We start from the raw sequence: 15,409 nt of genomic DNA on the forward strand, positions 1-15,409 counted from the left end.
TTTATGTATGAATACATCTTTACTCTTGTGAACCTCTTGCTGTAATGTTAAAAGGGAACAGACAGATGAATCATACAATACCCATAGCTGTAATTCACGTGGGATCAAGTAAGAAAGCGGTATTATATATCTCTATGAGACTTTGATGGTTGCTTTGATCTCTATATATATCATGTAAATTTCCTTGAATGAAAAATATTTTGAAGACATTTTTATTTGAAGAGTTCAGTGAATAAATTCAAATTTAAATTGTCAATAGAAAGAAGTAGCCTGCATGACCTAACACACACACACACACACACACACACACACACACACACACACCTTAAATATACCTTCAGAGGAGTGGAATTTTCCTAAAATGACATGTTTTTTAATACTTTTTTACATAGTGTCATGTGCATGGGTAATATTTATATGAAACATAGATTCGGAGGAGAGGAACTTTGGAGAGTTGGTTGTATTCCCGTTCCATGCCCTTTAATAAGCCTGATATAATATTTACTCGAAATTATCAAAATGCCAGAAACATCACGGCAGGGGATATAGAGAATGGACATACTGTACCCACATGGGGAGTCGAACCAGAACCTGGGTATATGACGAGCGAACTGATGAACCGCCTGGCTACAGTATTGCAGCCTTACTCCCATACCGTTAACGCACATCTTGGCATGTATGAATGGCCCCATATCGGCCCAGATCTGTTCCCCTTGACTCGATTGTTTTTCATCGTATTGAATCACGACTGTCACATGACAACCCTGCGACTGCGGATACTTGAATATGCCATGACAGTTTAAAGTCCCCCACTTTAGTTTATTGTTGTTGTTGTTGTTGTTGTTGTATAACACCGCACTCTGTAATAATCTGTAAATAATCGAGTCAGGACCAGACAATCCAGTGATTGATATCATGAGCATCGATCCATACAATTGGGATACGATGACACGCATAAACCAAGTCAGCGAGCCTGACCACCTGATCCCGCTAGTCGCCTCTTACCACAAGCATAGTCGCCTTTTACGGCAAGCATTGGTTGCTGAAGACCTTTTCTACCCCGGATATTTATGGGCATCCCGCGCTTTAAAGTCCACACGTGCTGTATTGGGAAAGAAAGCATCAAGAGCTGTATACTGAGCATGACATTTAAATAGAACTATCCCCCGTCTAAAGAAAACATTAAATTTATTTTAATATTCTTTAATCAATAATATCGCAGCGCCGATAAACAGACCACCCTTGTAGGGGTCCTACTACCTAAAAGCTAACCACTGTAGCTAGGGCTGTTCTCCCCTCAGGGCCGAGTAGCCATTGAGTGTTTTAAAAAAGACCATGTTTCAATATTTTAGTACTGATAATAATGTATGTTGTGAAACATCCTCATGTATAAATAGATTATTACATAGTGCGTATCGCACTGATTGAGATTGGTATTTATCGAGTACAACGTGGTAACAATATATCATTAATTTCATATCTTAGTTCTCGCTACCGCTAAACAAAGATCTAAGATCTGATTTTAATGAGGTAAGTAATGGGAAGTAAGGAACTTTTTCGTTAGTCTGCAATTTTGACCCAATCTTATTAAACAAACTATCTGGGAAATAGCAAGTCGGTCGTAAACCTTTTTTCAAAATTCACAAGGATGGTGTTCCCAATATCACTACAGTTGGCGTAAGAGGGCTAATTTCAAGATTCCTGTAATGGCCATGCGCACTGGTGACAACACCGGGAGGGTAACGAAGGTGTCACGCGCTACCTGTTGTTCTGTTTCTATATACTGCAATGTTTGTACAGAGACTAGATATATTTTAGCTACAGCTGCAAAACCAGATATTTGAAAAATAAAATAATTGTTTTTAAAAACTGGGAGCCTATTTTTTATTTACTATTGTAGATTTCTGCAAGCCAATTTACATAAAAGTTGCTGTTAAACTAAACTCATGAAAAACACGTTTAAGATTTATCATTTTGTTCAAATCCATAGTTACCCCAATTAGGTTTCAGTTAAAGGCGTCAGCGATCACTGTCACAGTTAACAGTTTTTGTGAAGATGTTCCTGTAAAATCCTGTAAACAGGGGGCCATTAGAGGCTTGTTCTGTTTAAATGTGCATTGAGTTTTAAACTGTGGCGTAGCCAAGTGGTGAAAACGTTCGTTCGTCACGCCGAAGACCCGGGTTCGATTCCCCACATGGGTGCAATGTGTGAAGCCCATTTCTGGTGCCCCCCGCCATGATATTGCTGGAATATTTCTAAAAGCGGCGTAAAACCATACTCACTCACTCACTTAAACGGTGGGTTAGGTTGTTTGTCCCTGATAATGTTTGTTTCATATAATAATGCCATCAGAATAATCTTGTTCACTGTATATATGTTTATACATCTTTCGCCAAACTACTGCATATAATATATGGCACACAACTAATTAGATACTGGAAGGCACGTATTAAATAAACGGACACCTAAAATTGACAATCATTATTAAAGAAATGCGTGATATGTGACTGACAAAATATGAACAAATGATACTTGTTCTTTAGAAAACCTGTATATTTTTTTGGGTCATCTTATTACCTTTTTGCACAGAAATACATTTTATTAATTATATAAGGCTATACCAGCCGAAGATGAGGTAAGGAACTCAAATATCCAATGGTAAAGGTATCTGTAATCACAATACCACAGCAGTCTAGGAAATTACCACATTTTAGAAGGCTAGCCTCCATCATACAGCCTCGTCAGTTTCTACCGCTGATAAGGGTCTTATTGCAGTCGACTGTTTCTCCTAACAGTCCACTGATGGCGGGATAGCGGGATAATGATGAATTGTCTGCTTCCCCCAGATGTGAAATATATGCCTGTTCTGTTACGTCAATCACGAAATACAGGTGCGTGCAATACACATGAACGCGCGTCTCGTGCAAATCTGTCGTCCCAGCCCAGCTGTGAGCGGCGAGCAAAACAGTGAGAGGTGCCACTGGCACTTTAATGTGTTTCTACCTTTTCTTATTCATCTATCAACACCCTTTTTGCAATTTCAGTACCATAACGGACGGAAACATTTTTCTTCGATTATGTCTTCACAAATCTGTTTTTGAAAAAAACAGAAGCATACGCTACTGCGATCTATTAATTTTCCGCTCAGAGAGAGTGCACTGGTCGTGCGTGTGTGTTTAGCCGCAATCAACAACATATGTCGGTAGGTCTTAGTTGTGTAGAAGTCTAACGATGATACGGGTAAATTTCTAGCGCATCTAGAATGTGTATAAAGAAGTTCTGATTACGCAAGCTGGTGTTCATTAAGATTCTCACAAACTCTGTTTTATGTCATTTGAGATGAAAGGATGAAAACTGGTGAGAAAAACTTTCTACGTTTTTCCTTCGCTTCAGGGGTTAAAGAATATAAATCTTCACCTCTTTCTGGACTGAATGAGTCGGAATACCCAACGATATAAATAATTAAATGAGAAACGTTTGATGTTAATTACTGTGATATATACATGTAGGTACGATAAGGTGAATGAAGATGAATCGACGATTACAGGGAGTGGCCTTTTTGTATCTTCCTTTCTATGCACGTGTTCATAAGTGATGATTGGATGATCAATGTGTTTGTTGTAAAAATACAATGCTTGATTGCATGAAACGCATATTAAATAAAATACGTATAGCAGATATATGTTATTAGTTAAATAAACAAGAATGATGGTAGGACATGTTACTAAACACATGCACTTGTATCAAGTATCGATATTTGTGGGAAATATGTCTCTGGTATGACTCTCAAAAAGTAAAAATCCTTACAATTTTGCATGAATTATGTTAAAATCGTCACACTGATACCCCATCAGCCAAAAGGCAATATCAAAAATCGCCGTATTAATTCTTTTGTATTTCATTTCAAGTGAAAAAATTATAATCATCCTGCTACTTTAGGTTTGATGGAAAAAACAACAATTAATTTTTATACAGCTAACTCGTCAAACATATTTACGTAACAAGCAAATCCACGCAGAAAAATGACTATATTAAGTACAGGTATATAGAACGAATGGTTCTTACTAAACACATTCATTGATTCTTTTTATGTAATTTCTTACTTTAATTAGAAAATGTAAAAGCGTTTTTACATCTTTTGTTATTAGGAAAATATTATTTTCACGTTATTGATGATCGTCTTAATTCCGTGACCGAGGTGTAGCTAAAACGGAAAGAACGATCTGGGAGAATGCAATTTCTCTTTTGAGTCCCAAGAATCCCTATTAGGCCGGGCTGTAATATCAGTTGGGTGGATTCAGCTGGCTAAAACATAAAAGTGTCAGCGATCAAATTAAAATGCTCAATACGTCAAGATTAAAAACGATGAAAAGATACGGAAAAGAATTGGTAAGCAAAGCTTGCGTAATTATTGTGTAAAGTGTGACAGATTTATTAGAAAATGTGGACTTGATGATTTTAAAGAAATGTGACAGTTTCATCACATCGCAGTTCCATCCGGGAAATAGATAGATAGAGAATAAAGATGAAACATAAATCATGTTCATCAGGAAGTGAATTCTATTATTGAACAAACCAAAGCTTGAATAATATTTATATAGCCGCATAAATGAAGGATTTCAATGTTGTTCTTCATCACCTTAATACGATGTTTCATTACGTCAGTTTAAACTTTATAAATACGGAAGCCCGTGTCTTGAATACGTCCCTCGGAACATCTTAATACGCAGAACCTGTCAACGAAAAAGGCACAGAGTGACGCTTACAATTAGTTCTCAGGATTTAGAGGGAGGTCTCCAACGAATTAGATTTTGAGTGACCATAATACGAACACTACAATAATTCCAATAATTTTTTAAATAAATAAATAAATAAATGGTGATAGAATGAATGAATGAATTAATGAATGAATGAATGGAGACTCGGTGTTCACGAAAAACGGAAAGAGTGACGCTGACAATTAGTTCTCAGGATTTAGAAGGGGATCTTCAACGAGTTAGATTTTGAGTGACCATTTACGAACACTACAATAATTCCAATAATTTGTCAAATAAATAAATAAATGGTGATAGAATGAATGAATGGAGACTCCGTGTTCACGAAAAACGGACAGAGTTACTCTTACAATTAGTACTCACGATTTAGAGAGGGGGGGGGGGGGGGGGGGGGGGGGGGGAGGAAGGGCACCAACAAATTCGATTTTGAGTGACAATTCACGAACGGTTCACAAATTTCTCCAATAAAGTGGATGGATGGATGGATGATGGATGATGGATGGATGGATGGATGAATGGATGGATGATTGGATGATGGATGGATGGATGGATGAATGGGTGGATAGGTGAGGTAATAAGGTAGAGCATTAACTTTTATTTGCGCATATACGAGTATACTACTAAACGAACCCGGGGCCCTGTACTCCATCCGAGGTATTCCTACCACACAAGATGACGCCGACTTATATAACTGTGAGAAACACGACACGTGATTACCACCCCCCCTATTCAGACCTCCCTCATGGGGACATGAGGACAACACAGCCCAAGAATATGTGCTTCCACCGCCGTCTCGCTCCCCGACTTTCTTGATCATTGTGTGCACACGAATAGAGGGATATTTCCAATGACGTCACTAGCCCTGAACACTACATTTAAACAACGCTTTTTTGTTTTGTTTTTTTGCTTTGTGTGTACATATATAGGTATATTTGATAATGGGTGAGTGATATACGAGTTTGGTTATAACGCCGCATTGGGCAGTTGGTCTGGTATTAAAAAGATACATGCGTGAAGATTCCGGGTTAGAATAAGTCTTCAGCATCCCATGATTAACGTAAGTGGCGACTAACGGTAGGTCAGGCTCTCTGACTTGGTTGATCCATGTCATCGTATCCTAACTGCGTAGATCGAACCTCATGATGTCAATCACTGGCTTGTCTGGTCCAGATTCGATTATTTACAGACATCCGTCATATAGCTGGAATATTGCTGAGTGCGGCGTTAACAAACAAACATGCGTGCGTGTACTTCCAGACCCGCAGCTACCCCCCCCCCCCCCCCCCCGCGTCCGTGGAGAGACGTGTTGGACACACTGCCCACATCTAATGAAGCTGATCTGTCAGTCTAAGATTTTTTAACAACCACAATCATCCTTCATTAATCCAAGAAAACTCACCCTCGGTTATCATAAAAGAAAAGAGATGCAGTACACTGGATAATCGAGAGTGATGAAAACTGGGTCCACAATAATGATATGTGTATATACAAGATGCAATTTTATTAATTTGCAAAGCGGAAAGTGAAATTAGTGTGAATGTTGGTTTGCCTGAGCGAATATATTGTCATTACATTGTCATTACACATGTCGGTAGACAGAGTTGTCTGCCCTGGCTGTAAAAGGATGTCCTGGTTGTTGGGGCGAGACCTCGTCAGCACAATATACTCCCGATCAGAGCCTTCTCAACTTGATAACCTTTCCCACAAACTAATCATATATATGCGTCCCTCCCATAATACCACATCGCCGTGATGAATTAAGCTGACATTAAGAGCAATTAAAAAATATTTTGATCATGTTGATTCTGGTCAGCAGAGTTCTTATTATAGCAACAAGGATGTTCAGTATCCAACAATCAGTTCGTTCGTCTCTATCTTCTTCAGTCGCTTGTCGACCCAACAACGTGCGAAATAAGCGCCTGTCTAGTAGCTATGGCTACTTTCTTTTATTTTCAAAATCCAGGTAGCCGACTGGCTATTATTTTTTGGGGGGCCGCCTCCGTGGTCTAGTGGTAGAGCGTCCGCCCGGAGAGCGGAAGGTCCGGGGTTCGATCCCCGACCGCGTCATACCAAAAGACGTTAAAAGATGGTACTTGTTGTTACCCTGTCTGGCGCTCGGCAATAAGGGGCTAAAACAAGGACTGGTCGGCTCGGAATCAGTATACTGTGTCTGAGTGGGGTATTCATGTTAAACTGCGGCATGGTATCTCAGTGGGCTAGCACTATAAATCGGCATCAGTCTGGACTAGTACAAGCAGCCACACAAACACACACACGTACATGCACGTCGCTATATAAGTGCAATAATCTTGGACGCGACGTTAAACCCCATTTCACCTCACCTCACCTATTATTTTTTTCCTATCAAGAGAACTTTAATAAATAAACCTTCCTCTCTCACCCCAAATAGAAAATGTTCACTTGAAAAATAATACCAGTTTCTGAAATCAATAGTACCTCTAGTTGCTAAAGTGTCACAAGCCTGAGTGTTACTTGAAATAATTTGTCCATCTATATGCTAGAGAAGAGTTGTCCCGGTAGGGTTAAACAACTGCACACATACATCTGAATCTTTCTAGTAAAACAATGATATGGCTAGCCCGAGCGGCAAGTCCTGATAACAAATATTTAAATAGAAAAAAGTTGCACAATATGTTGTGAAGAATACTGATATGGTTAGTCATAGTCATAGTCAGTTTTTAATTTCTTTCATTTAGTTATACCATCTTGGTACACCAGCATGGTATGTTACTCGTATATCTTGCTTGAAATGAATATTTGTTGATTTATTAATACATTATAATTTATGTATACTCACGAGCGTTATATTCTGAAATTGTGAAATAAAACACTGCAACAAAGAAAACTACGCGTAGTTGCCTCATTTTTGCATCGTCATGGAAGACTACCAACCATATGTAGCTAGTCACGAGGGAAGTAGTATTTGAAGTGATTCGGCGAATTTCGCTTTACTTTGTGCAAGATAGTAATTATTTGTTTAGATAAGATAAATGCAGCTAGTAAATGAGATTACAATACCCTGGGTGTTGGTGGCTGCAGTACGCACATGTTTTTTAGCACAAACAAGGCAGATGTCGGCTATTTCCGGGTCGGTGCGCGACCTCACGGAAACTACCGAGGTTTGCCGAGAATAGCAAAAACAGTTCGGGGGTGCAATATGTCAATAGTGCCGGAATCGATGTGAGTGAGAGAGGTTGTTTTAGCGAATATTCATGGAAAATGCCGCCCTCCTTGGTGATCCTAGGGGGTTTGGTGTTCCTGGGATGTTTCAGTGTTTCCCTGTCCTATCTCAATCTGTACATGGACGCGGCGGAGACTTTACGATTGTTGGGTAAGTCAAAGCATGGATTTGTGTTACAGACTGGACCATGTTTTTCGACAGAGGCATTCTCCAAGAGAATCGAGCCGTCACGTCGGATGTGCTGTGTTTGCATTCGCCAAGTTTGTGATTATTTACATTGTTTCTGACAGTACAGCAGCCCCATAGCTCGCGATAGACGGTCGAATATTGTTCTATGAGCAAAGGGAAATGCCCAAACTTGAAATCAACCAGACCCCCTTCCTCGCTGACTTGACTTGACCCCCATAGGAACTCCGGTCCCCCCTCGCGCTGTAAATGGCTCCGATTGTGGCCCGATTTTTGTTTCAACTCAAATCACATCACAAACATGGTCATTTGAGCGTTGTCTACACAAGTTCAACACAAAAACACACGCACGTGAGCAACTGTCAACTTCATTCAGAAACTACTGATAATTTCCAGGCTTTAAAATCGATGGAGATGTTTCTCAAAATTAAATTGACGTTTAATTTTATTGCATATGTGACTCATCTTGAATTGACAGGGGGTGATAAGAAATATTCCCGACAATGCCTGCATCTAAATTACCTCATTCCATTAAACTGGGCTGGAATTACCTTAACGTGCATAGTTAAGTACCAGGGGTTACTGCGGAATTAAAGTGTCAGATAATAAACGCATGACTATAAATGTTAGATTAAGAGTCAAACCTGTAACAAAATCAAGGTTGCAATCTGCTGCCAAAATTGAAAAAGATCCTAAAGTATGAATATTAAAGATATTGAAATGAAATGAATAATTTCATGATTTGGGCTGTACAAAACAATCATTGACTGAGGTGGTTTCATTACACATGACCATATTATCTTACTATACAATATTTTAAACAAATCATGCACTGTTATCGCTATCTTGAAACTAACAGTAAATTTTCAAAGTTGTGATGAGGACACGGAGGTTGAAATAGTGTCAGTTGTTTACAGGTAACTTATCCCCTTATCAACACCGGACCAGTAGCGGAACTATTAAGATAGTACTGCAAAGTGGCAACCTATAACAGTAGTTGACAGGGGACTGTGATATACCTGATGAGTCAATCAACCTAACGAGCACTAAATTGCATGGCAAATAAACCTGCCTGAACTCCATTGATCACTCGAGGGTCTTTATTGTTCTTTTATCAGTGAGATTATAATTGCCCCATTTACTGAAGTAGTTGCCCTAGGTTTTAATCTGGCTGTACCTGAAGTTGTGTATGTCAACCGGGAATGAATATGTTGCTGGTGGACTCTCCAGCAATGATGATGAATGACGTAAATGTTATTTTGTATAGAGGTGAAATAGCTATGGAAGATTTTTAAAACCATTTCCACTGAATTAAACTTGTGTTAATAATCTATTTTGAAAATTGTGAATTTTTTTGTATCACAGCATCGGGTCAGCAGGGAAAGAAGTTTAAATCCTATTGTTGTAATGTACATGCAATTGTATCATGTGTATTGCAGTCTTGGTCTGGTGGTGAGACAGTATGATGGAGTGGACAATTGAATTATAATTTCAATATTGGCGTAAGGTGAATGTTTGAACATGAAAATAAATCACTTTGGCAAATGACAACCTGTCATATTGGAAACTGTCAGTTGTAGCAAGAGAAATGTGTTGAGGTCACGACTCAGTATGTAGATGGATAGTAGGTATTGCTGTCTGTTGTATGGTTTCATGGGTGTAATTGATTGAACTAAAGTGTTGTATGGAAGATGTTTGAACTATTCCTATTGTAAATTGGAATGTTGTAAAGGTTTGGTAAAAGATACCTGCTCTGTTAAAAAGCTGTAAGTCTCCGCCGCGTATTTGTATTGTGTTTTGAGCGAGAGGATGGATATCGACTCTTCATATCAGTTTGTTGATGTTCTTATTGTTTGAAATGGTAGATATTTATCACAACAAGTTGAAGAGAATAATGTAGTGTAATCTGTACACTGAAACAAGTTCTGGACAATGGACAGGTATTTAAATTTGTCTATTTTGATAACATTTCCATTTATGCATTCACAATAGTGGAAATGCTCTTTTAGAATGATGAGCTTCACCCAATTTGAACTGTGTGTTAGTGTTTGTGAAAGTTGTTAGTTTCAATGAAACTGCATCTAACTGCCAATAATAATGTACTCGTTTGAGATGCCCCTGTGTTCTGTGGAAATATACTGCAATTATTATTATTATTATTATAAAACTATATGATTTTAAACTTACAATGCTTAGTCTGTTAACCTGTGACGGAAACATAAGCCCACACATTTTTTATTTTTCATTTCACAGGCCCGCCATCCCTTCTTAATAACAGCCGATCTAAGAAAAAAATTAAACTTAAAAATATTTATTTTTTCCTGCTAGTCATATAGACCTTATACAATATAAAATGTTATATGTAAATTCCATGTCTACATCACTATCCGTGATTCAAGTAGCCAGCTGCAACTCCACAGCAGAATGACTTTCTTATAAATAAATAAATAAATTAATAATTGACATTTATATTTATTTTTATTTCGACCAACCTTGTGTTGCAAACTGGAATAAATCTATGAAACATAAAATTTAAAAAGTATGGCCTAAGCTCTGTGGTTCGGTATCTCTATCTCAAGGATACAAGGAAAGTATTCAAACTCGGCAGTGTCCCCGGGTTAGAGTATCATTTGATCGGGGAGGAATCGGGGAGAAATATTCCACATCCATTAACTGTTTGCCCTCATGTTTGCAGCTATATATTATATATTTTTATGAAATGTAAGAAATAAATATGCTTTAAAACATTGTCTACTTTGTGGATCATGTGATGTTATAAATTAGGATCATAATGTTTATTGTTTAGTTGTGATTTCACAGACTGTGGGGTTGTAATTGCAATGCCAGCGATGGGTGTGGAAGAATGGACGTGACTATTTGGGTAACAGTACTACTTCATGGGCCTAGACAGACTCAGGTTTATGCTTCGCTTTAACACCTTTTTCTGAGGGAAAGAAATTTTATTGTTATTGACTCGATCAACTTGGCTGTGAAAAGAAAATAGGGCATGCTATTGGATTAAATGTTGCATGGCTTTTCTCATAAGTATCATTAACTTACTTAGCATTTCGGAGTTTTTTCGCTTGTGAAGTAGAGCTACGGCGAACCAGAAAGTACTGACAGTGCTAAATGTAGATTGTGATTTTGTAACCCACCCAGCGATATAAGATAGGTGAGGGCTGTGGAGGCCTGATCCCTTTGTACTGATGAAGTAGATGCTTGGTTGGCCTCATATCGGACTCGGTGGGGAGTCGCCACTGAATCAATGGAGAAAAGTTTTTATAAAATTACTGGGATCTGCCAAGTTTGTATGTTCGGTTAAAATCCACTTACAGGAATTTTATTATTTTTTAATTTCCATTTGACCCAGTGATGAACAGGGTCCTGAGGCTTGGGACCAGTGTATTTTAATGGAATGCATAACAGGCAACTATGAGAATGATCCGACTGGTTTAAGACCTTCAGCTGTGATTTCTAACACCGAGGCCACGCGGTGAGATTGTGTCCTTGTCAATACAGGCCGACAATTTGAATATGTTATTGTTACATGGTCACAATTGTCTGAAGATATTTTGAAACAATTTATGGTTGAAAACATAAGCACTTATTTGTTTTGATTATGAAAAACTGAACAGAACAATACTTTCTTGTTTTCTAATTTGAACTTAACGTAGATCACAGATTATTTGGTCCAGTACAGGTAATAGTGATGACTTGACTTTCTAACTCACACAGATTACTCAGATATTACAAGATTGAGTGAGTATGGTTTTACACCACTTTTAGCAATATTTCAAAATATCAGGACCGGCTTCACACATTGTACCCATATGAGGAATAGAACTCGGGCCTTAGGGTGACGAGCTAACGCTTCAACCACTTGGCTACCGAACCACCCCTGATATTACAAGAGACAGTGTTGCTCCTGCCCTGTGTGTTGGCTGTCAGTACTGTATGGTTAGTGCCATGCAACCACTAATATAGAAATGTAGCAGGGATTGGATGGTGTGAATGGCTGATGGGTGTGACCTCATTGGTTGTGCAGGATGATGCAAAAATAGTGCGTCCTATACGTAAAACAGTTACGAATGGACACAAAAAATATCCACTGCAAGTCCCATTGGATGCAAAAGATTATGGCTTTTGGAGTGATTAAATTGAAATTTGATTTATCTGATATTTCTATTCTGATAAGAAATACAATCATGTGACAGGTTTTCTTAGCTCTTTCATTACGTTTCAATTCCTACAAGAAAATTCCTTTCTAAAAGAGGTATAGCGTCCACCTGGGACCCCCATTTTAATACCAGGGGCCCCAAAAAGTTATTCCCGAGTTTCCAGGACTCGCAAGTATAGACGCCTAGTTGGTCCCTTGTTGTAGTAGACCTGTGAAGATCCGGGTTAGAATGCTTGCCGTAAACACAAACTATGCTTGGAATTAGACGCAACTAACGAGATCGGGGGGGGGGTCAGGCTCCTGACCTGGTTGATGCATGTCATCGTATCCCAATTGTGTGGATTGATGCTCTAAATGTCAATCACTGGATTGTCTGGTCCAGACTGGATAATATACAGACTGCTGTCACATAGCTGTACTATTGCTGATTGCGGTGTTAAACTACAAACAAACAAACTGTGTGGTCCCCTTCGTGTGAGCACCCCATCAGCTGCAGCTGCCTCTGGTGCGTGTTCCCTATATGCAGCTAATGCTGTCATATTAGGCCACAAGTCAATTAATTATTAGAATTTCACTTACATTTTTAAAAAATGAGACTGAAAGCAATATATTTTTTTATATTTATCTGTTTTAACAAAATGTTCAAGGCATCAGTGTACACTATTGTTCGTTTTTTGTTTTACGACACACTCGGCAATATTCCAGCAATATGAAAACAGTCTGCAAATAATGGAGTCTGGACCAGGCAATCCAGTGATTAACATCATGAGTATCAAACAATGCAATAGGCACACGATGAGAGGCAGTGAGTCAACCACGACATCAAGCCTAACCACCCGAGCCATTTCGTCACATCTTATGACACGCATGGGTTGCTGGGAACCTATAGTCTGACCACCCGAGCCATTACGTCACATCTTATGACACGCATGGGTTGCTGGGGACCTATAGTCTGACCACCCGAGCCATTACGTCACATCTTATGACACGCATGGGTTGCTAGGGACCTATAGTCTGACCACCCGAGTCATTACGTCACATCTTATGACACGCATGGGTTGCTAGGGACCTATAGTCTGACCACCCGAGTCATTACGTCACATCTTATGACACGCATGGGTTGCTAGGGACCTATAGTCTGAGCTTCCCGAAGCCCAAGGGTGTCTGTGTACACTAGCTGTCAATGGTTGTGATTCACATGAAGCAAGGGGGTAGGACGGCAGACATGGGGTGTTTCATCAGGGGAAAGGAAAGAGGGAATCCACATAGCGATATTCTTCATCTCGGAATACGTGGGAACTAAACGTTGTGAGGCTGTGGTGTTCTGTAGTGAGGTGGGCAAGGATGAAGATGTAATTATTAATTCATGATCATTTATGGCCTCCCACTTACAGCTTTATGTTGTCTCCCACCAGTTCAGGTGTCTGGGACATTGATTCTAATCCAGCATGTCCTCAAGAACTGATTTCAAATGTGTTGATGATAAAAGAAGAATGTACTGTCCGAAGTTGATGGATCGTGATTTCCTCATGTACTGTCCCTCCTCCCAAAGCCATACTCTTTTTTATCTTGTCTCACAGATTAATCCCAGCTTGGCCACACAAGATCGGTGGAAATAAATGTCAATTCTTCTTTAGTTATAAGAAAATAATTCTTCTGTGGATTTGCAGGTGGCCACTTGAATCACTGATAGTGATCTACACATGGAATTCATGTAGAACATTTTATTTTAAGTACATAATAAAAATAAATATTTTAATGATTAGTTTATTTCTTAGACCGGCTGTTATTAAGTAGGGAAGGCAGACCCGAGAAACGAAAAATACAAAATGTGTGGCCTAAATGGCTGCGAGGTCCACTCCTTCCTTCAGGGTATGTATGAGTTCTGGTTCTGGATGCAAACACCGAGGCTGTGAAGCCGAATCTCTGCCACACGTCGGTTCTCACTTTGCACACAAAAACATTTAACCTTTTATTGTTTATTAGTTTGTGTACAAACATTTTGGCCTAAAATTCAATGTAGGTGTCCGAAAAAATAAAAATAAATTAATTTAAACTTTTATGAGTACTGTTACTAAGGAATAAAAACCAAATTTGTAGGAGGCACCAGCTTGGAAGTATGACTGCAAAACAATACAGAGAGATCCTTCATTGTTTTCCTGAAACTGAGACGGACAAATTTTTTTTGTCAAAAGTTATTATATTTGTTTGTAGGTCGGTCCCGTAAACCAACTTAAAAACTAATAAGGCCTTTAGGGAACAAGTAATTGATTTGTTGTGGCCTGCCGTGAATATTTGATGGTGAGTATTCAGTGACAGTTTAACCTGCCACACTATCTAACATTAATAAGTGATATATAGCTCCACGGGGACAGAGCTTGGCACTATCCTCATAGCCTGCATAATCCCGTGAAGATTCCGAGGTAGAATTGGTCTTCAGCAGCCCAAGTCAGCGAGCCTGACCACCCGATTCTGTTGGTCGCCCCTTACGACAAGCATAGGCGCCTTTTATGACAAGTATGGGTTGCTGAAGACTTATTCTGACCTGGATCTTCATTGGTTGTGAGTGAGTGAGTGAGTGGGTGGGTGGGTGGGTGGGTGGGTTGGTTGGTTGGTTGGTTGTTTTACGCCGCACTCAGCAATATTCCAGCTATATGACGGCGGTCTGTAAATAATTAAGTCTGGACCAGACAATCCAGTGATTAATGTCATGAGCATCGATCCACGCCATTGGGATCGATGACATGCATCAACCAAGTCAGCGAGCCTGACCGCCCAATCCCCAAAAGTGAGTGAGTGAATGGGTGAGTGGGTGAGTTTTCTAGTGGCACTCCTAGCCAAGTTGTCTAAAGTGCTGCAATTCACAGTGCAGAGTTGCTCCCCTTGAACATGATCATGGATTCGAATCCTAGATTTTCCCCTGATGATGTTTCTTGGTTTGTCTGTACCTGATTTACTGAGATATTTTCTGTCATGAAGTGCTGTTGAAAGTTGTGTTGAGCCCAACTCACTCACTCACTCCCTTATCACCCCCAAACTAGTGTTAGGTCCATTCATCCATTAACAGA

General features: G+C 39.3%; 1 protein-coding gene across 2 annotated transcripts in view; it reads left to right on the top strand.

Moving 5' to 3' along the window:
* Positions 1–7,936: 7,936 nt before the first annotated feature.
* Positions 7,937–15,409, top strand: part of LOC124119956 (tyrosine-protein kinase RYK-like) — a 136,704-nt gene continuing 129,231 nt past the window's right edge. For both annotated transcript variants that reach the window (XM_048391773.1, XM_048391774.1), the window contains exon 1: positions 7,937–8,128. In XM_048391773.1, the coding sequence (XP_048247730.1) occupies positions 8,017–8,128 (112 nt within the window). In that variant the 5' untranslated portion in view covers positions 7,937–8,016. The remainder of the gene's footprint in view (positions 8,129–15,409) is intronic.

Source organism: Haliotis rufescens, unplaced genomic scaffold (assembly GCF_023055435.1).
Source record: "Haliotis rufescens isolate VD_foot unplaced genomic scaffold, xgHalRufe1.0.p SCAF_98, whole genome shotgun sequence".
NCBI classification, from domain to species: domain Eukaryota; kingdom Metazoa; phylum Mollusca; class Gastropoda; order Lepetellida; family Haliotidae; genus Haliotis; species Haliotis rufescens.